Here is a 23,527-nt window from a genome sequence, read left to right on the forward strand (position 1 = left end):
TCATCATCAGGTACCAGGTATCTCACAAGATTAGTTTTTACTATTCTGTGCTGCCCTCTATATGAGAACTATTTTATAATGCATGCCACAAGCCTTCCACTACCCCTTATTGGAATTACTATATTCCAACATGTCTCACATGTAAATCATCATGCATCATCTCTCCACCAATAGGAGAGCAGTACTATCATGTGACACATGTGGCTCCCTCTATGCACCACTACCATGTTAATTGTTTTATTGCAGCACCAACAAAATGGGACTGTGACTTTGAAAGTGGAACTTCGTGCTCCTGGATTACTGGAAATGACTGGATTATTCGTCAGGGTCGTACTTCTTTCAAAGACCAGCGTGGTCCATATCTTGATCACACCAAGGATACTCCTTTAGGTAGGTAGGGAAATGCTGAACTACTGATGTGGTGACAGCTGCGCAGTAGTTTCTTGTACAGAATAGGATTAAAAGCAGCAAATACTTGATAAAATAATGTTTGCATACATTAAACACTCATAATTGTTTGAATAAATGCAACCATAAATTTTAAGTAATTTTATTATTTCATCAAACATATCTTAATATTAAACCTTAAGACAGGGATATTAATTGTTTTCTCAGTATATAATGTTTGTATATATAAAAAAAAAAGGATTGAAATAGTATTCAGTATACATACACCGACGGCCATGAAAAAATATGTAAAATTGTATTATTTCATCTAATCTTTCTTAAATTGTTTTTTTTTTTTTTGTAAAACTGTCTATCCATGTCTCGGTTGTTAGCATACTGGATTCAAGACATGGTACTACAAAACACACTTCATATTTGCAGGTGGGTGGGTTATAAGAACAATTGTCAATCCTACTATCAATCAAGAGTAGCTGTTTCAGGTGATTGGTGCTGCTAATTATACTGTTCTAAAAGAATAACCACAATTTGCAATAAGCAGTAATTATACACTTTCAGTAATTCAAATAAGACTTACAGACAACATTTGGCCAATTATGGTTGTTTGCAATGATAATAGGTGGGTAACATCTATTTCACATTGCTGGGATTTTGATGAATAAATTTAATAAGTTTATTATTCCATCAAACATATCTTAATATTTAATAGTAAGACATTATACATTTGATAATAACTTAAATTTGTTTATCAGTTTTACACTATGAACAAGTTCGTTGACCAATAAAAATTACAAACTTAGTGTTACATTGTCCTAAATCAAATATCACACTAAAAAGTTCATTAGTTGAGGTAAAATTGTGGTTTAATTGAGGAACTTCATGAGCAGAACATGCCCCTTTTGTTTTCGTCATATTTCAGCCATGGATGGCCACCTTGTCAGGAACCTTTGGATGCTCTTTTGTGTTTGTTTTAACCGTATTTGTGATCAGCTTCTCTCTTTTCAGAAACTTCATGCCTACTTTGTCTTGATAACTCTTTTTTAGCATAAAGTTAAAGTGAAAAAGCAAAGTTTGCTTAGTCATTCCCAATCAATAACTGACATTGAAAATGGTATCTATGTCTAATGTAGCAAAATATGCAAAATGTAAATGGTGGAAATGAATGTTGCAATATCAAAATATTTTGAATGGTGATCTATTATAGGTAATAAATTGTGACAGGTTTGCAAGATGTTATGATGAACACTTATTTATTGGTAGATAATGTGTGTAGTCTTGATGATCACATCCCCATGGAAATCAGATCATGTGCATAGACATACTGCTCGTAATTTATATAGTACTCTGAATGTACCAATATCGGTTAGATGCTTAGACTGCCATGGGATTGGACCATGTTGTTGTTGTCCTATGGAATTATCTGTTGATAATTTTTGTTGGCTGAGACAACTGGAAGCCACTTATTTCAAATACTGACTTTCATCTGCTGTTCTGTTTTATGATGCACACACACAATTCTAAGATATGTCCTGTATAACATATTTGTGTTACCAACTGTTTTATGCTCTAATTTTTTACCAGTATTATAATATAAGAAGTGGTTCACAATAATTAATAATAATAAGGTGTAAAGTAAAAGTGGTTGCCTTCTTGTATCTGTGGTTTGGAATTAGTTACAGTGCAACACTACCTGTAATGCGCACTGATAAACTTGTTGTAAGGAAACTCTACAACTGGAAAGAAAGGATTATCTGTTTTGACCAGAGCTAAACTCCTCTAGTGTTTAAATAAATAAGTATTATTATTACCTCTTCTTATCCATATAATACTGTATTCTCATTTGCAGTAAATTAAAGAACTTGTGTTTAATTAATGATCGTGTAAAATGTTTTATCTTGAGAAAAATTTATATTGTAGGAACATTAGTGAAATTGTTTAGCCATGTACACTATCTAGACTCATTGATAAATTCCACTTTTGTTAAATGTTCTCCACACTGGGTGATAATATTCTGCTGTTTAATTAGTTTTTATCTTTCTTTAAGGACGATATGCTTTATTGGATCCTTCATCAAATACAACTTATGGAGATCTTATCAGTCAAACAATTCCAGCTTCTCGTAACTACTGTTTAATGTTTTGGTATCATATGAAAGGCACTTCAACATTGTCCCTAAGCTTACATGCTAATATTGGTAAGTTTAAATATTTGTTAATTTCCAAAAACTAAAGAGTTTTGATAGATGTAACCTTTGAAATTATTATTTAAGGCTCATATTCTTAATCCTTTTATTTCTGTGTTCCCATAATTCATTTTAACTTAATGAACTCATCTGGGATACTTTTTTATAGACTTGTATAAAACTATTAATGTTATGGTAACTTGATTAGGTAGTTAGTGTATAGAATCTAAGCTCTGAAGCAGTAAATGATTTGTTTTTTATATTGTTATGTTCATGGTATAATAAAAGCAAATTTAGTTTTTTATATTTTTATATTTTTGTAACTTTTGGTGCACACAGTTTACAAGTGAGCTCAAATATTGTTACAAAAGTTTTTTTCTTAGACTAATCCCTGGACAAAATTGTATTTCAAGAAACATATTAAAGTACATATGTGTAACCACAAGTTAGATGTTGTGAGCCGATAAAAATATAAGACCATTCATAGGTATTTTTTGCTTGGAGATGGTAATGTATCAAAGTCATATTGTGTTTAAATTTAATGTTAAATATATTTATATATTCCCACTTTTAGGAGGTTTGATTTATGGTCCATTATGGATCAAGAGGAACAGCCAAGAAAAAGAGTGGAACTATGGATCTTTTAATATTCAGAAACAAGCAAATATGTCTCTTGTCTTAAGAGCCAAACGCAGTGAGCCTGGTGTAGGAGATATTGCTATAGATGATGTAGCATTATTTCAAGGAGAATGCCCTGTATTACGTAAGTTCAAAACTTTGTTTACTTTACATGTGTATAAAGTAACTATTTAAAGTGGGCTGAGTGGGGCCCAGTGCTTAGCTTGCCAGACTGTGGATTGATGTTCCCTGGTTTGCATTCTATTACCACAAAAATAGAAAAACAAACTGCATTCTGCACGCTGGGACCTTGGATGCATTATAAGAGTGACGGTCAAAATAACACTATTCATTTGAACGAGAATAGCCCAAAAGTTAGTGGTGGGAGATGCTGACTAGCTGCCTTTCCTCTAGTTTGTCATTTCAAAATTATGGATGGCTAATGCAGATAGCCTTTGTGTAATTTTGCACAAAATTTAACAAAAAGAAACAAACTATCTAAAGCTTTATTAAAATCTGTAAGTAGATTAATATATTTTTTTTAAATATATGAATATATTTTAGATATTCCTGTATTGATCATAACCCCTATTTTGTGAGAGGTATTTTTATTATTTTATCTTGTACTAGATAATATTATATATTAATCTATGGTTTAATTACATAAAAATGTCACTTTTATTTTTTAAGTCTTATATGTTCAAGTAAACGTTTCTTTTTCCTTGTGATTAAGTGAAATAAAAATATTTTATTCTGAACATATTTAACACAGCAATTTGTTTTTTGTGAAGATTTACAAAGGTTGAAACATAGTTGGGTTAAACAATTAATATTTGTTACTTTGGATAAACTATTTTTGTATCTCTTTGATGTTTTAGTATAGATATTCCAAACATTCTATTAATATTGTTTTTGGAAATTGAAGTTTCTTCAAACCAAATGGTTTTAGACATGGAGGCAAAATAACGATTTGTAGCTTGAGGAAATAATGTTAGCACTATGTCTCAAACCTTAAGCTTGTTTGTTTACTTCTTTTGCAGTTGCATTTTCACTTTAAGCTACCTGTCTTGTTTCTGTAATTTTTTGAAGATCCCTATTCCCTTTTTTTAAATTAACAATTTTTAATAATCTTCTTTCATTTATTTTTTTATATGTCCATCATGGACATAAATCTGTATAATAACAATACTGTCCTATTTAGTTCAATGAAATGTGTAGTTGGTATATGAAACTATTCGGAAACAATGACAACTCTTGGATTGGCTTCATGCAGATTGGATGCTATTGCTCCTGATATCATTGCTACAATGTTATCATTGATAGTGGTACTGCATGTATGATCGCTATGATGCATAATATACCAACTCTTTATAGTCAGCTTCAATGATGGCTATCTGCAGCATCTATAAAATTCGAAACCATGCAGTGTTGGCTATAATTCGACACTTACTATCAGCCCTCACCATGATTGCCAATCTTATGTTCTAAACTGAGCTTGTTGCTACCTTTTAAACTATGGCTTCAAGATTTCCATTGTGGGAGACAGCCTAGATGTTTGAGTAAAATGGCCGTAATCCATTATGGAGTGGTAAAAAAATTGTGATTCTGTCAGCAGTGTCATGGCATAATTAGATGATACACAACATCAATACAGTTGCAACAATGAGTTAATAATCGCTATGGTACATGTGTCATGCCTGCCATGTAAACATTAAAGTACATCCACGGCTTGCATGCAGCTACATACTACTTATACATGTAGTAGATTAGGAGGTTCCATATAAACCATAGACTAGACTACATTAAAACAATTTGTTGTAAATGGTTATACAGCTGCTGTTATTTGCTAGGTAGTCAAATAAACTTAAAAACAACCATACAAAATATGCAATGATGCATTCTCTAATACTGCTCAAGTTGTATTACAATACTCACAATCATTTTTTCTGCATGTTGGCAGAACAATATTGAATAATAAAAAAGAAGAACAAATGAGTGATCCTTATTATGAACTATTATTGTGGTTCATAATATGTAAATAGGCTAGAATCTAACACAATTAAAAGAAATATACTGGGAAGTCTTTACTAAGGTAACAAAAACAATGTTTATATTTTTACCTGAGATGTTTTTAAACAATGTAGATAATGCTGTGAGTATTTCATTGTCAGGACCACTCCAATGACATACTGTGCTATAAATAACAAGAAATATTAACTGTAATGAAAAAAACTTGTAACTACTTAGTTTTCTGGCATTGATAAACTTTGTAGAATGTTTTTTAAGCTCATATTTTATTATCAACTGAATTTTTTCTTTGTGTATTCCGTATTTGAGGATTATCTGATAATTTTGTTAAGAAAAAAATCTGATATATAACTTTTACTATCTCAGATCATATGCAGTAAATTACAGTAACAACAAAACTGGGCTATTTGAATAGCATATCATATTTCAATCTATATTTCTGCTTCTTATTTTAAAAAATTAAGGACATTTCTACAGTAAAAGAGCAAATTTTCAAGTTAGCTTACTTTTGTGCAAAAAAACTTTCAAATGTAGCCACTTATCTACTCAGTTTCTGTCTCAAGCTGCAGCTTCTGCATCCTGTCAAAAATACATGCCACCCTCTATTGTAGTTAACTTGAAATAATACTTCTTATACGAAATTAAAGCTCACAATATTAAATGTTTTATTGATACACTTCACATAGTAGTATGAGAGAGAAGATAAAGAGAAATTCACTTATCTCTGACTGTTTGTGGGTTCCACCTAAAATCCCCATGAAGATGTCATAAACAACAAAAATCCTTAAACTTTTTGTTTTTATGTTTGCATACATGACAACAGGATATTAAAGGTTTGTTACCTTTCATAATCACATGTTAATATATTTTTCTTTATGCCTTTCAGAAAACATGCTGTGTGACTTTGAGACAGAAGATATCTGTGGCTATCGTACAGAATGCCCTGACTACATCTGTTGGCAGAGGATACAAGGAAGTACTCAGACAAAAGGAACAGGCCCAACTTCAGATCATACCTATGGAACAAATGAAGGCAAGTAGAGATAATGCTCCTTCTTAAATAAATGTATATATATATATATATATGTTGAAGCTTTCAGATATGCTAGTGAGTACATTCTATCTGTTACTCACAAAAATATGCAAGTTTATTAGATTTAAAGTGAAGAGTTATCATTTGTCTTATTTTATTTTGAAGAAAGTAACAAAATAAAAAAAATTTAATAATCACTCCCAATATATGACAAGACATTAAAAAACCCTTAAAAAATTGCTACAGATAAGTTTGTTTGAAGAGAAATTCAAAATGGAAAAATTTGGGATTTTATTTTGTTCCTTTGTTCAACATATTTAATATAAGCTTCACATTATCTTAAATATGTTTTAAACTGTTATGTTGAGTGTGTTTTGTTCTGTGTGATATAAGGAATAATTTGAAAAATAAAAGTCTAATAATCCACCAAACCCTAAATAAAGAAAAAATGTAGTCAGGCAGCATAAACGTAGTTTTATGATTGGGGTTATATGCATTAGAAGCAATAGTACTGGAACAAAAGTACATTACCATCATCAATTCCTGATAAACAGCTTCAATTAGTGTAATAAGATCTGTTTTCTTATTTAAGTGTGAGATATATATCACAAGTATATGTTTTCAATAAATATTAAAATATTTATAAATTTCATGTTTAATGTCTTAATAAGTACCTCAGTAATGTATTTTTCTAAGTTGAAAAAGTAATTGTTTATAATACATTTTTAGAAGGTAGCAAGCAAAACTTTTCTTTTTTGAACCTTGATTTTATGATGTGTTATTATGAAAAAGTTGAGAAACAACTAACTGTAAAAGGTGGCATGAGAAACTTATTTCGTTTAAATCTATAAATGTCTGTTTTTGTAGCAGCTCTTGAAAAACCTCAGATAGCTTTAGATCACTGTGTGGTTTTAATCTTGAAGCGGTTTATTGGTCTTTTTATTTCAACTTGCAAATTCTTCATTGGGAGTGTTAGTGCAAATGTTTTCTTCATGCCAGGTCACTATATGGTGGTGCAACCATCACAGAAAGGAAGAAACCCTTCTAACAACAAGGCCTATTTAGTTATGCCTAAAATTCCAAGCACAGAGAACACAGGAGGTTGTTTGCATTTTTGGTACCATATGTTTGGGAAAGACATATACAAATTGAACATCTATATTCGACCTCTCCAAGGAGAATTAGCATATCCGCTCTGGTCTCGTAATAGTCAGCATTACAACTCTTGGCGTATTGGACAAGTCACAGTCAGCACTCCATTTGTTCATGATGTAGGCTATATATTTAATTAAAACACTTACCAAAATTATAATAGTGCCAAATTATGTATTAAGTATATTTTATTGTTTAATACTTAAAATGTATTTATATATGTTTTGCATTTTTTTTATTTAAAATTTTGATTATCTTCCAAAATTTCACTTCATTATTTCTCTGTTTCAGTCTTTTTTTTTATCATATAAGCTAAAGGGTAGGTCACTACATTGTTTCTTAATTTTATTATGAACTTAATGAATTGCTTTTTGTGATCAGCCTTTTTATTGTATCATATCTATGACTTCTGAAAGCTCATTAATTGTGTATTTGTTTGAATTCTTCTTTATTTATCATAAGTAATCCATAATCATATAGTTATCTGATGAATAAATAAAATAAGGTTATAATTTTATTCTTCTATACCATTAAACAGAAAAATTGGTTAAAAGAGAATGAACATTTATTTTTTTGCTAACAAAATATGAAAGGCTGGAAGGCTGAGTATATTTTTGGATTTACTACAAGTCACTGACTAGAGCCAAATTTGAAAAATTCCAACCCTTTATCTGTAATATATTGCAATTCCAAGAATAGATTTTGCTTTGATTTTTTCTGCTAAAATTTATAATTTTGGTGTTAAGAAAGAAAAGGATATATTTGTTAATTGTCTGTTCTGAAAGCATTGTAGGAATATTTGCATAAAGTAGTTTGGATTGGTTTTGAAAGTATTCTTTATAGTAACTAATGGATTGCATATTTGTTTATAGTTTTAGTTCTTTGTTCTTAGTATTTTTTAATGCATTCATCTTGGGGTTGCCAAAATGTTTCCTTTTCATTTATAGACATATTGTTTTAGAAGTTCCTGTCTTTTTTCTTTCAAGCTAATATATTTATTTTTAATGTTATATTAGAAGTAAAATGATAAGATAAAATACTTAAAGTGTAATTTTCCTAATGAGGAAATATCCTGTATTAAAATAATTTCCCGTCTTTCTAAGAAGGAACAAGTAGAAACATTATGACAGGTATATGGGTGATTCACTATACACATAGGTGGGATTGCACAGTGGCTAGGGGGGAGCATTTGGTTCCGCCACTTTGTTTTAACTGTGGGATATAGTCTTCACATGACATTCACAATAATTAATAAGACTCTCTCCAAACACACATTTTGGTCCCAGATTTCACCCATGATCCAAAATGTATATTTATGAAGAAATAAATGTATTTTTAACATAATATGGACTGAAGTTGTAATGAAATATGTAGCATCAAAAACTTTGAACAAAAAGTACATTAAAATGTTTGTTGGATTAGTCTTGAAAGATTTATATACATCCTACCAGTTATTTATTATTATTATATTTTCACTTTAATAAAATGATAGATTGTCCATTTTAGTCCATATTGATGAAAGAGAAGGTAATAATAATTCAGTTAACAAAATCCTATGTTTGATTTTGAAAACATTTTGTGACAAATTGATTCAAGTGTGTTAGTTATCTGTTAATACAAAAACAATAAATTTTACTTAATTCATTGGTTCATAAAAGAAATTATATTTTATCAAATCTTATTCGGATCTTGTTTACTTTCTATGAAAATGAAATAAAGATAATGTAAGGTGTAATGAGAAAGGTCACATTTCACTGCAGGTATTTGCTTATCCAATTTATCTTAGTTTGCTACTGACTTCAGTACATAATGGATTCATTAAAAATAAGGTGATAAACAATCTGGAGTCAAATGTGGTAGTGCTGTTACAATACAACTATAAAGATACAAAAACTTTCTTTCTTTGTCAATGTGTAGGCATTTTACATGCATCTTAATGTAAAGATGGTTTTGTTTTTATATCAGTTCCTGATATGGGAAATAATATGTATTTTTGTGTAAAAATGTCAACATTTCCTGTTTTCTAGATTGTCTTTGAAGCTGTTACAGGCCATGGGGAGCAAGGTGATATTGCACTTGATGACCTCATGTTAACAGATGGAGAATGTCCATCACCAGGAAGTTGTGACTTTGAAAAAGACCTGTGCACATGGATGAATGTAGAAACACAAGACTTACAGTGGCTGAGGAATCAAGGTCCCACCCCAACTGAAAATACAGGACCAACAACAGACCACACTTTTGAAAATCTTGAAGGTTAGATGTGTAAATTGCTTGTGGTTTCATGAATTTGTTCATTACATGGGCCTAATGATGCGAGTCACAAAAAAGTAAACAAAAACATCATCAACATTGCAGTTACTTTGATTAATTACTTCTGGGGTTCCCTATTTATTTTATGCAGAAAATTGGTGTTTTGTTCAAATTTCTTTATCCAGTTCTTTACTTTGAGCATTATAACAGGGAAACAATGCGGGTGGTGAATCATGTAAAAACAACTCAATATGAGATATCATGGTTTTGTTTCAAAGGCAAAGTATTTAAAAATAACTTCCTTCTTTTGAGATTTTATATTACAGGCACAAAATATGATCATTGTTGATAATGTCATTGTATCCTGTTTTTATCTTAAGCATAACTCATGTTTTTAAGTCTTAACTCAGTTGTCTTTTATGCTTGGTGTAGTCCTCTGAAAATGTCAAAACATTCAGTTTTCTTATCTGTTGTTTAACATAGGGTACATCTTTTTAATATTTTTGTGTTTTGTTTTTGTCCTTTGTGTGATCAGATTATTTTGGAAAACACCCAAGTTTTGACCCCTTTGTGTTATTTTTTACTTTAACAAACCAACTTTTATTCTATTTGATGGAACCATTTCTAGGAAAGTAGAAAAACGACTAAGCCTCTGCTTACTGCAAACAATAGTGAAAGCAGCTGTAATATACAGCAAAATACCACAAATTCAACCTCTTTTACAGCCTACATTGAAACTGATAACACTGATTCGACATTAATTTAATTTCTCATATTTGTTCAACTATGGATGCAACTACCAAATGTCTTAATAAACACCCATTTGATACCAACAAGTGACAACTTCCTTATGCTAATGAAGATAATGAAATGAAAATCATGGATGTGAGGAAAAAGTCATGAACATTTTAAAAAGATATAGAAATCATTAAGTGTAGGCAAACTTACATCCCCAAGAACAATTAGTTCATGAAAAGCTTAAAAAAGATAATTAACATCATTATTCTAGAATCAGAGAAATGTAAGGGTTTTCTAGTTATGAGCAGAAATATTTACAAACAAAAATATTTGATCACCTAAAAGACGAGAATAAATTTCAAATACTTAACAGTGAACCCACCAAACAAATTCAGATAAAAACTAAAGAGATTATTCATGAAATTACATAAACAAGTAACCTCCTTAAGAAGCTTTTAAATCAATTTAAACCCTCTAATATCTATATTACAGAATTATATGGTTTACCAAAAGAACATAAACTGCATATGCCAATATGCCACTGAAAGTTTGTCTTGGCTTATTCATACAATTTTACTGCTATTACTAAATTATGTTTCAGCACACTTAGCTAATATTGAAGACCTGCTATTGTGAATCAAGAATGTATCTCACATAGTGATTACTCTTTATAGTGGATGACATAGCTCTGTACTTATCTATACAGACATAAGATGGCATCAGTGCAGTGTGTAAGTTTATGTTGAATTACATAAACAATTTGGAAATATACAGACTGACAACAGACACTGTCAGCGAAATCTTACATTTCATTCTTCACAATGGATATTTTTGTTTTTACAAAAAACTGTATCTTCAATTAAGTAGTGTCACAATGGGTAATAGAGTCACTATTATTTATTCTGTAATATTTACGCATGTTTTTGAAATAATGGCACTCAAAGTGACATCAAAATATCAACACTGGTCTTGATCTCTTATTTAAGATACATTGATGACGTGTTTAGAGTATAGAACCATGGCCTTCCTTCTTTAATCAAATTTTTAAACTTTCTAAATTCCATAGACCCCAACATTCAATTCACCCTGAATCACTTGAATGACAAGAGGAACACAGATTTTCTTGACGTTACCTTAAGGATCAACAATGACAATAATATACGATCTACTTTGTTTCAAAAATTAATTAGAAAACCTCATTTTCTTAACTTCAACTCCCATCATCCCAAAGCTTCCAAGCAAGGTGCAATTATTGGAGAATTAAAAAGAGTCATTCACAACTATATTGAAAAAACACAACATTCTATGAACTAATATCACTCCATTTGAGCAATGAATATAAACCTTTTTACAATAAATAAATTTGCAAAGACTATGAAACACAAAAATAGGCATCACAACTCTAACATGAAAAAAAAGATGAACCAGGAGGGAAAAAAACAATTTTCCAAATAAAAACAAAAAATTACTTTTATCGTACCTCTAATTAGTGAAACTATCTCCAATAATATAAAACTATAATCAGAAAATCTGAACTGCTGATTAAAGTTATAGAACAGCCAGGTCCAACTTTCAAAATCTCAGTACACTACCCTGAAATGTAATAAAGCCAACTGTCTTATAAAAACGTGTTTGCAATCTAAAGATGGATGTTTTGTCTCTAATGTTGTTTAACCAGCTTACGTGTAACATCTGCCATCATACGTACATTGTGGAAACTAGAAGCACCCTACACTCAAGGATAGGGTAATATATTGACTCTCTTTATAAACAACATAAAAGAAGCTCAGTTACAGATAATTTTTTATGGTGAACATGGACAAATAACATCTGACTTGGAACCACCATTCTCTGTACAAATTCTTATAAAAGCTACCAAGTACTTTGACCAAAAATTTAAAAAAGTTATTCTCATCAAATAACTATGACCACAGATAAATAGAGACAAAAAATGGCACCTATAATTATAATTATTATTTTTTTTTTTGCTATTTCAATGTGTAACTTGGATAGAACTTTTGTTAACTATAAGTGTCAATTAATTATTTCAACAATAAGCTTTACTGTTTAATATGTCAAAGGCATGCTGTAAAAATGCAAGCTATAGATTCTGTTAGAACTTATTATTTAAACCATTTTAAGTTTTTACTGTCATTTACAGTTTGGGTTTTAGTGGAATGCTCTTGAAGAAGCTGTAAAGTGAAACACTGAGTGTCCAAGTCAAAAAAAAAAAATGGTTTTATAAGGTCGTTTATTTGTAGGATTAAAACATCTTTTATACACTACAGAAATTAAACGGTAGTTTATTTTATCATTCTCTGTTATACTTTTATCTAACATATTCTTCATAAAAATGGGTGTTATTAGTGAAAATATCTATTAAGTAAAATTCTAGAACATGCTGTGAGGAAATAATTAGCTCAGAAGATCCCCAAAAAATCAAGGAGATTTCAAAAGACCAATTCCAGCACTTTTAAATAGTTGAATTGTTGTAATAACTGTAATAAGTGGTTATGTCTTCTGTACAGATTGAGATTTTTTTGTAGATTGTGATATATGGTAGATTCTGAATGGATATGAAGTCAGAGGAATAATGTTATTCATATCATGGAATAATTCTGTTGAATAAAATTTCGTCTTGAACAACAGCCTCTGGCATAGCTAGAGTACTCTGAGATAAACGTTAAGGAGTTTCTATTGTCACATGTAAAGCTGTTTTTAGTATAAAATTCTGAATGAAAACTTTTATCTTTATTGATTTTTCAGTCTAATGTTCTTTTATTAGCTGGAAAGCAAAATTAATGTTCTTGGTTAATAATATACGCACACATTTACCAGTTTATTTGAGGAAACTCATACTGTCAATGAACAGTACAAATACTTATGATTACTTTTTTAAACATGTTTATTTTATTTGTTTAGGAACATATATTTACTTGCATGCAGCGAATCCTGATGGGAAAAGAAATCAAGTGGGAATACTGGAGTCTGAATTTTTAAGTCTTGCTTCTGATCGATGCTTATCATTCTGGGCACATATGAATGGTAGTGAAATGGGCTCTCTTGAAGTAGGTGCCCAATCTTTTAACTTCATGGCCAATCAGTCAGAAATTTTTATTTTGTGGAAACGAGAAGGACATCAAGGTCCAGAATGGTTTAATATACAGCTTAACTTAGATCTTAGTAACCTAGAAATCAATGAAGAGTACCAGATCATTTTTAGGGGGATCACTAAAGGAATGCTCAGTGACATTGCTCTTGATGACATTGAAGTCACGGATAATGTCTGCACTAAACCACCACCAGATACATTTGATTGCCGAGAAGGTAGCAGCTTTGTGCCATTGTCAAAAGTGTGTGACTTTAAGATTGATTGTATTTTGAGTAAAGAAGATGAACAAAATTGTGGAGCTTGTGACTTTGAACTTAGCCAGTGTGGGTGGGAAAACTCTGGTACTGGTTCTTCATACACATGGGCCAGGCAACAAGGTAACACAGAGAGCAAAGATGGTCTTCCCCTTGAAGATCATACCACAAATACTTCCTTGGGGTGGTACATTTATCTTAAATCTAAGAGTACCTATGGTAATGAAGCAGTATTGCGAAGTCCAGATGGAGTGAGACGTCTTAAGTTAGCAGCATCAACATGTGTAATGAAATTTTGGTATTACAGTGGGGGATCTAATTATGGAAGTTTGAGAATAAAAAAACAATTTGGAGCTAGTACTGGGAGTCTATGGGAAATTCCCAAAGGGAAAGAAAAAATGTGGCATGAAGCAAAGGTTTATATAGGACGAGTAAGTTCAGAATTCAATTTGGAATTTCATGGACGTAAACAGTACTATTATACAGAAGTTGCTATTGATGACATCTCTTTTGAAAACTGTGCCCTTCCATTTGCCAGTGAAAGTTGTGGTGAAAATGAAATTCAATGCCCTGATACCAAAGCTTGTGTAAAACAAGACGAATTGTGTGATTTAACAGATGACTGTGGAGATGGGTATGATGAGTCATTCCAGGTTTGTAAAGATTTTCCTCCTCATTGTACTTTTGAAGATGATTCTGGTTGCCTTTGGTATGAAGAACATTCAAAATGGTCATATAAGTGGTCAAAGGATTCCTCAAGAACATCTCGTGGCACTGGTCAGTCAGGCCCTTTGAATGATCACACTAAAGCTTTGGATAAAGTAGGAAAATTTCTTCTTTTAACAGCCTCGTACAGTAGCACCGAAGGAGATAAGGCATATTTTTATAGTCCAAATTACAAAGTGAAGAACAGCAGCTTTTGTACCCTTCGTTTCTATTATTACATGTATAGTGAGTATGAAAAATTAGGACCCCTAAATGTGTATATGGAGTTTGAAAATAAAAGCTATTCTCCAAAACTGTTATGGACAATGGATGAAAATGTGGGACAGGTCTGGGAAAGAGTGGCTGTTACTGTAAACTCTGAAAAACCATTTCATTTCTTTTTTGAAGGTGTGAGAGACAGTTTTTCTTCTACACAGTTAGCAATTGATGATATTTCTCTCAGTCAAGATTGTATTTATTATGATGGGGAATTACCACCACCACCTTCGACCCCTAGACCAACTGTATATCCATGTAGAGAAACTGAATTTAAATGTGATATTGGTCCTTGTATTCCAAAAGTGAGCTATTGTGACTTCTCATTGGATTGTAAAGATGGGTCAGATGAGGCTGAATGTGGACCATGTGACTTTGAAAAAGATCTCTGTGGTTGGAAAGATAAAAGTTCTGGGTTGTACTCTTGGGCCAGGGATTCTGCATCATCTGAAAATGGCCCTAAGAAAGATCACACAACAAATTCCTCAGATGGTCATTATGTTTACGTTAAGAAATCTTCTGGCTTGTTTCTGTCAACAGCAAAGCTAGAAAGCCCATTGCTGCCCCCTGCATCTGCTCATTGTGAAGTTAAATTTTGGTATCATATGTATGGAAATAAAGAGGAAACTTTATTATTGGAACATAGATCTTTGAAAAATCAGGGTTTTAAAAGTTTGTGGAAAAAATACGGAGACCAAGGAAATGAATGGAAAGAGGCTAGCATAAGAATTCCTTCAGGCCCACGTGATGCACAGTTGAGGTTTACAGTCAATGTTCCATTTAGAATTTATCAAACAGCAGAAGATTTGGCAATCGATGATATAAGTTTTCTGAACTGTGACCCTAAACGATTAGCTGCAAACTGTAATTTTGATGATGAAACCTTTAATAATGGGCTTTGTTGGTGGGAACATGATAAAAATGCTGATTTCCAATGGAAAAGACACAGTAGCATAACTAGCTCTAATTTCACAGGACCAACAACAGATCATACTACAGGAAGTGGATATTATATGTACATTGATCAAAAAGGAAGAAAACAGAAGGATGTTGCTAGATTGATTAGTCCTCTTATGTCTGAAAACAATCCTGATGGTGAATGTTTTTCTTTTTGGTATCATATGTATGGTAAACATATTGGGTATCTGTACGTTGAGATTCTTTTCAAGGGAAAGACATTGATTGCTTGGGAAAGGGCTCATTCACAGGGTAATAAGTGGTTACATGGAGAAGTTTTCATTCAGATGTCATCAGATTATAGAATTGCTGTGAAATCTTCTACAGAGGTAGGAGATCAGGGTGACATAGCTGTTGATGATTTTACCTTGTCTGATGGATTATGTCCACGTATAACTACATGTGATTTTGAAATAGACTTTTGTGGTTGGAATCATACCTATGAAGGCTTAACAGGCTGGATTAGAAGCAATGGCAGTTTAAATTTTACAGAAGAAAAGCCAAAAACAGATCACACAATGAACACACAATATGGGCATTATATTTATCTTCCAAAGAAAAGATTTGGTGACTTAGCTAGGTTGACTTCTCTATATTTTAACAGTGTTGGTGAGCGATGTTTTGAAATGTGGTACATGATGTTTGGTGCTGATATTGGAACACTAGCCATCTATCAACGCACATCTGATGAAAAAAGACTAGAGAATTTGATTCCTATCTGGAAAAAAGTGGGCCATCATCGTGCAATCTGGAAAAGAGGAATGGTTTCTCTAAAACCATTAACCTCCTATTATATTACCATTGAAGCTCAGAGCGACAGGGGAACAGGTTACATTGCTGTAGATGACATTAAGATATTGAGTGGCCCATGTTCTAATCTAGGTGCTTGTGATTTTGAAAAGGATACATGTGGATGGATTCAAGATTCCACATTTTCATCTCTTGATTGGATTCGCCGTACTGGTCTTGATCAAAATTTAGGCAGTGGTCCATTAGTTGATCATACAACATTTAATATTCAAGGCCATTATATGTATGCTTCATTTACAGGGGCTAACAAAAGTGACATTGCATTTCTAATGAGTGAAGACATAGAGGATAGTAAAGAGTGGTGTATATCATTTTGGTTTTATATGGTGAATCCCCAAAATATATCTTTATCTATTAAACAAATGACAACTGATGTAGGTTGGAGACCTGTAAAATCCATTTATACTGCTGAGCCAGGTTGGATCAGTGAAGAAGTTGATGTGCATAAACTAGACAATTTTGACTTTTTCAATATTGCTGTTGTTGCAACATCTTTTGCCAATCAGAACAGTGTGACTGACAGAGGAGTTGCTGTTGATGACATTAGTCTTATGGCCCATAGGTGTGGAGTGACTACCACATCTAGTACTGTTGGAACACCCCTCCCTACTCCAACACCTTCACACTTTGATTGCAATTTTGAGATAGATATGTGCTCATGGCATAATACTAATCCATCCAGTATATACTTATGGGAAGTTGTACAAGGTCACACATACAGGAACCTCACTAGGCCTGGATTTGATCACACAACTGGTGCTGTTAGTGGACATTACCTAACTCTTAATAATGCTGCTACAAATGGATATGTGTATGCTATATTGATCTCTAAAAATACATTGTTACTTAGCAAAAAAGATTATTGCTTTAAATTTTGGTATTACATGTATGGTAGTGGAAGCTATTCCAAATTAATATTCTATCTTACTGATGCTGATGACAACAAGAAAACATGGGAATTATGGACTCGAACAGGAAATCAAGGTCCCTCATGGGTATATGAGCAGTTACACTTAACCATCAAAACAGATTCTTACTTGGTATTTAAATCTTTAGGATCACAAACATCTGTGTCTTTGGATGATTTTGCTCTACAAGAAGGAACCTGTCCTCCACGAGAATTTTGTGATGTGGAGCAAGATATATGTAACTTCAACTTTGACCCTGAAGCTGATTTTCTTTGGTCTGTTGGCAAAGCAGCTGATCTACAAAATGGTCCAACCTTTGATCATACACTTGGTACCAAATATGGTCGAGTATTTTTTATCAATAGTAGTGAGAATATACAAGAAGGTCAGAAGGCTCGAATTGACACAAAACTTCTCAACCTTGACAAAAAGTGCTTGCGCTTCTGGTATTTTCTCTCTGGGTCTGATGTGGGGTCTCTGAATGTGCTTATTAAATATGGAGACAGTAGTATGATTCTGTGGAGTGAAACTGAACCTGAGAGTAAAGAATGGCATATTTCTGAAATAAATGTAGATTCTGTTTCCCCTATTCCTTTTCGTTTTGTATTTGAAGCTGTGGCTGGAAGAAAAATAGGTCTTGGTTCCTTGGCAATAGATGACATTTCTATAAAAACAAATTGTCCTTGTACAGGATGCTGCAATTTTGAAGAAGATCTTTGCACATGGTCCAGTGATAAGAATGCTAGTATCCAGTGGATAAGAGCATCAGGAGAGTTTTACCGTTGGGGACCAGATAGTGATCATACATTTCAAAATGCCTTTGGTGTGTATCTGGTTGCACAAGTAAATACACTCTATGAACCTCGCTTGGCAAGGCTAGATTCTCCATGCTTTGGAAAAGTAGAAAACCGCTGCATTAATTTCTGGTATTATATTAATGGTACAAAACTGCCAAAGCTAGCCATACAGTCTTCATCTTGTATAAGAGATGATGTCAAAACACTACTAGTTCTTTCTATAGAACGTGGAATTGGGAAATGGATCAATGCTCAAGTTCAGGTGAATCATACTGAGTCTGAAGATGAAACTGAAAGCTATCGAGTGTATTTTGAAGCACAGTTTGATTTCTCCAACCAGCTAATAGCTTTAGATGACATCACTGTGTCTGAATCATCTTGCAATCCCATAATTCCTGAACCACCTACAATCTCATGTGACAATGAACAAACTCACATCTCTGCTGAACAAATATGCGACTTCTTTCCTGATTGTGATGATGGAACAGATGAAGATAGCTGTGGAACTACTTGTGATTTTGAAAAAGATTTATGTCAGTGGAAAATAAGAAACCAATGGAACAAGTGGACTCGACGAGAAGCCAAAACATCTCCATACCCACCTTTCTTTGATCACACTTATCTTTCAGAGGACATGGGTCATTATGTACAACTGAAGACAGATTACAATTCTTACTATGGCATAGAAGCTTATATAGATAGTCCATTACTGAATCAAGCATCTTCAACTTGTACAATGGTGTTCTGGCTGTACATGACTGGCTCTGATAGTGATGTAATTGAAGTTTTCTACAGAGCTTCTAATCACTTGCAAGACACTAGAGTTTTATTTCTTAGTGGGGACCAAGGTCCTCAATGGCATCGTGTAGCAGCTGTCATTGGTCGTGTAAATACTCATTTCCTGGTTATCCTAAAAGGTAAAACATCCTCTTCAAAAGGAGGACTTGCCATTGATGACATAAATTTTGAAAGTTGTGATATTTATCGTAAGGAAGATCATTATGTTTGTTCACAATATGAATTTCTGTGTAATAATGGACATTGTATCTCCTCTGATCTTATGTGTGATTTTAATGATGATTGTAGTGATTATTCTGAAGAAGCTATAACAGAAGATAGCAATTGTGAGGATTATGTAGGCCGTTGTGATTTTGAGCATGACTGGTGTGGATGGAAGAGAGATTCCAGTGCAAATTATAATTGGCAAAGAACTTCTGGAAATACTGATAGGTATAGTTATGAAGACAAACCGTATCGAGACCATACATCAAATTCAGTCTATGGGCATTATCTCTTTTTCAATTTTCGATATAAAACAGAAGGTCAGTTTGGTCGTATTATTAGTCCAGTGATTATTAGAAATGGAGAAAGATGCCATTTTAGATTTTTTTACACCTACAGTACCAAATTTTTATCTACAAAGTATCATGAGTACAAAGGAACAGGATTTTTAAGAGTTTTTAGTAGACAAGATGAACTTGGCATCTGGAACACAGAATGGTCCAGTTCCATTCCTTTGGGTCAGTATTTTGAGAAGGCAACAGTTGATGTAAGTCACTTAGAAGGTCCATTTGAAGTTATTATTGAAGCATCAGTAGGTAATGATCATATGGGCTACTGGGTAATAGATGATCTGTCTTTTTCTGAAGGGTGCATGGACTTAAATATTACTCTTCCCAAAATGAGAACAACAACTGTTATACCTACAAGCCCAAGACCCTGTGTAAAAGATGAATTTGAATGTGGTAGTGGAGAATGCATTAGGAGTGATCAAGAATGTGATTTTGTAGCACAATGCAAAGATGGTTCAGATGAACATTACTGTGGCTCTTGTGCCTTTGATTCAGACACCAATTATCAGTGTGGATGGAAAGACATCAGCAAAGGTCGTTATTCTTGGAAACGTCAGAAAGGAACAGGTACTTCTTCAACCCCAGGCCCAGAAAAGGATAAATCAGGCTCTGGTTATTACATGTATGTTAACCACAACAATGAAGGGCTTATATCAAATGAAGCAGTCCTGAAATCACCATTTTTCCAGAAAGCATTTGCTACATGTACTATCACTTTTTCATATTATATTACAAATGTTCAGGATCATGATTCAGCATTAAAACTATTCTTGGTACCAGGAAAAGATGCAACACCTGTTTTGCTATGGCGTCAGTTCACAGATGAAGGTAAGAGGTGGATTTCTACAGCTGTTAGTACAGGGTTTAGAGAAAAAGGGTGGTGGGTTGAATTTATAGGCATTCATACATCAAGCAAAGCTGATCTGGCCATCGATGATGTGATTTTTGTTGGATGTGCACTACCAGAAGCTCGTGTGTGTAAAGGAAATGAATTTAAATGTGAGAATGGAGCTTGTATTAATGCAACTTTAAAATGTGATTTTAGCAACGATTGTCCTGATTGGTCTGATGAATCCTTGGATGAATGTGGAAAGTATCCTGAAAGATGTAATTTTGAAGAAGGCTTTTGTAACTGGAGTCTGGAGACTGAGGATACTAACTTTCTATGGGAGTGGTTTTCTGGAAAGACTCTGTCAGATGACACAGGTCCTGCTCGAGACCATACATATGGAAATGCTACAGGTCATTACTTGTATATTCGTGCTTCTGAACAAAAGGATGGTGATATTGCAAGAATATCAAGCACAATATTCAAAGCTGATACTTCTCAAAAATGTCTTATGAGGTTTTGGTTTCATATGTATGGAGAACATATCAGTGACTTGATAATATATATTCGTCGTATTAGCTCTAAAGAGTTGACTCATCTTCTAACAATCAGCAATTCCCAAGGTGATCAGTGGAAACGAGAACAAGTAATTTTGTACAGCAGACATGATTTCCAAGTGGTGATTGAGGGAGTACGAGGAAAAGGTCCCAAGGGTGACATTGCCATTGATGATATTTCATTTACACCACAGTGTGTTCCAGTTTACATGGTCAAAACAACACCTATTCCCACAGTTCAGCCTCCCGGGGTGTGTGAAGAGAAAGGTATGTTTACTTGTGGAGATAATTCATGTATAAATTTAGAAAAAGTGTGTAATTTTATGTGGGACTGTCCATATGGAAAGGATGAACAAACTTGTCCCTCATCATGCACTTTTGAAAATGGAAAATGGTGTGGATGGTACCTTTCTGATGATGTCACTTCTAGTGTTTACTGGAATGTGACCTATACAAATGCTATAAAAAATTTGGCTGCTTATTATCCTTTAACAGACAAAACAACAAACAGTTCAGATGGATATTACTTACTGATGTGGAGTAAGTACTCAGCTATTGGATCTGAAGCACCAGCCCAGGTGAGAAGTCCAAACTTTAGTTTCTCAAGTTCAACATGTAAATTTGTTTTCTGGTACTTCATTCAAGAAAATCCCGGCAAAGTTTCATTGTCCTTGAACAGCACAGATGTCTCATCATTAGATGTCTGGATGGAAGGTCGTAAAACCAAGGCATGGACATTTTTTGAAATGGGGTTAGGTCGCAGAAGATATCCCTTCTTTTTGTCTTTTACTCGTATTCAGAATTATTTCATGAGGGGCTCTTTTGCAGTAGATGATATAGAATTTTTGGACTGTGCTTTTCCATATCCGTCCTCACAACCTGAAAAATGCCCAGTAACAAAGTTTTTATGTAGAACAACAAACATCTGCATTGATATGACTAAAATTTGTGATTTGACTGATGACTGTGCAGATGGAAGTGATGAAGTAAACTGTCTTGGTGAAAAATACATACAAGTTGACTTTGAAGATAACCTAGGAATCTTTCAACAAGGTAAAAATTCAATAGAAGATGACTTAGACTGGCAGAAAAGCAAAGGAATTTTCAGAGATAGACTTTCTTATCAGACAGGACCAACATTTGACCATACACTTTCAAGTCTTAATGGTAGTTACATTTCAATTTCTTCAGGAGGGATAAACATGTTCAACAAAAAAGCATGGCTTCTTTCCCCAGTTTTCTCTGCCAGTTCAACATGTACTATGAGATTCTATTCTTACATGTATGGGAAACTCATTAACCAGTTTACTGTCTATACTCGGACAACATCTAATGGAAACTTAACTTCTCTGTGGCAACATAATCATGCTATAGGAGACTACTGGATGAGGGCAGAGGTGGTATTTAATGAAACCAAAAATTACCAAATCATTCTTGAAGGCAAAGTGGGGCCTGACAAAGGAGATGCAATAGCTATTGATGACATCAGTTTCACCAGTGACTGTAGGTATGTACAAGTGAAAAATATGTTGTAATTCTTAACTTTTTGGAATTGAATAATTATTTTGTATAGTAAGTCACAGAAAGTTTTAGCATGAATCATGATACTGTTACGTATTAGTCTTTTGCTAAGTGAACTTTTAAAGCAATGTAAAAAGTATGAAGATAAATAAGTTAATTTCTCATTTTTTTAGATTACTTTTCACCAAAAATAATTTCCAAATTATCATATTTACAATGTAAAATATATTTTTTCTTTTTCCTCAGCTAACTGGCTTAAACATTTCAATAAATCTGCCTTCAGGATTTCATAGAAATTAGGAAAATTGTGTTAAGTATAAATGAAATAATTGTATACAGAGTTTGTGTTGGTACTTTACAAATTTTGGTTATGAAATTGTAATTTGAGGACTTTTGTTTACAGAATTAAAATACATCATGATAAACAAAGAGCTGCCATTTATAAGTACATTATTCTTATTCATTTTTAATAAAAAACCTTTTTACATCATTTTGGATATTTTACCACTAACCATCTTACTTCATACTGTGTACATTTCTTGATTGTACATAACTTTTGAGAGAAAATTTATCTAGAAAATGTTTTTAAATGAAGTAACAGTTTTATATTTGTAAAATTTAATTTCTTCTGTTCAGCTTTTCATAATTAACCCCCAGTTCAAAATAATGTTGTGTTAAATATGCATATTAATTTCAATAATTTCAATTATTAGGTAATTTTTACTTTTTACTATACTTTTAAAACTAATAAATTGCTTTTGAAGTTAATTTTTGCTCATTTTAGAAAAAGGTTTTCCTGTAAATATGTTAAACTTACATATACATAAAAAAAAACAGTATAATTAATTTTAAAAAGTGGCATTCATGTATTCATCTGTTGTTTTAGCAGAACAAAAATTAAGTTCTGCTTAATGATTAGTATACCAGACTACCATATGGATCTTTGGATCCATCATTTGCATTCTGTTACTCTTTTCCTTTTACTTTTAAAGGTTTTAGCCCCAAGATCAGTATTATTGTTTTTTTTTATGGGGAGATCT

General features: G+C 32.7%; 1 protein-coding gene across 1 annotated transcript in view; it reads left to right on the forward strand.

The window, feature by feature from the left end:
• LOC106466712 (MAM and LDL-receptor class A domain-containing protein 2-like) overlaps nt 1-23,527 on the forward strand; it is a 141,534-nt gene that overhangs the window by 62,673 nt on the left and 55,334 nt on the right. The window contains exons 27-33 of the mRNA XM_022394788.1: nt 247-390; nt 2,450-2,599; nt 3,162-3,350; nt 6,120-6,266; nt 7,266-7,537; nt 9,446-9,674; nt 13,332-22,473. Coding sequence (XP_022250496.1) covers nt 247-390; nt 2,450-2,599; nt 3,162-3,350; nt 6,120-6,266; nt 7,266-7,537; nt 9,446-9,674; nt 13,332-22,473 — 10,273 coding nt within the window. The remainder of the gene's footprint in view (nt 1-246; nt 391-2,449; nt 2,600-3,161; nt 3,351-6,119; nt 6,267-7,265; nt 7,538-9,445; nt 9,675-13,331; nt 22,474-23,527) is intronic.

This window comes from Limulus polyphemus, unplaced genomic scaffold, assembly GCF_000517525.1.
Source record: "Limulus polyphemus unplaced genomic scaffold, Limulus_polyphemus-2.1.2 Scaffold2355, whole genome shotgun sequence".
NCBI classification, from domain to species: domain Eukaryota; kingdom Metazoa; phylum Arthropoda; class Merostomata; order Xiphosura; family Limulidae; genus Limulus; species Limulus polyphemus.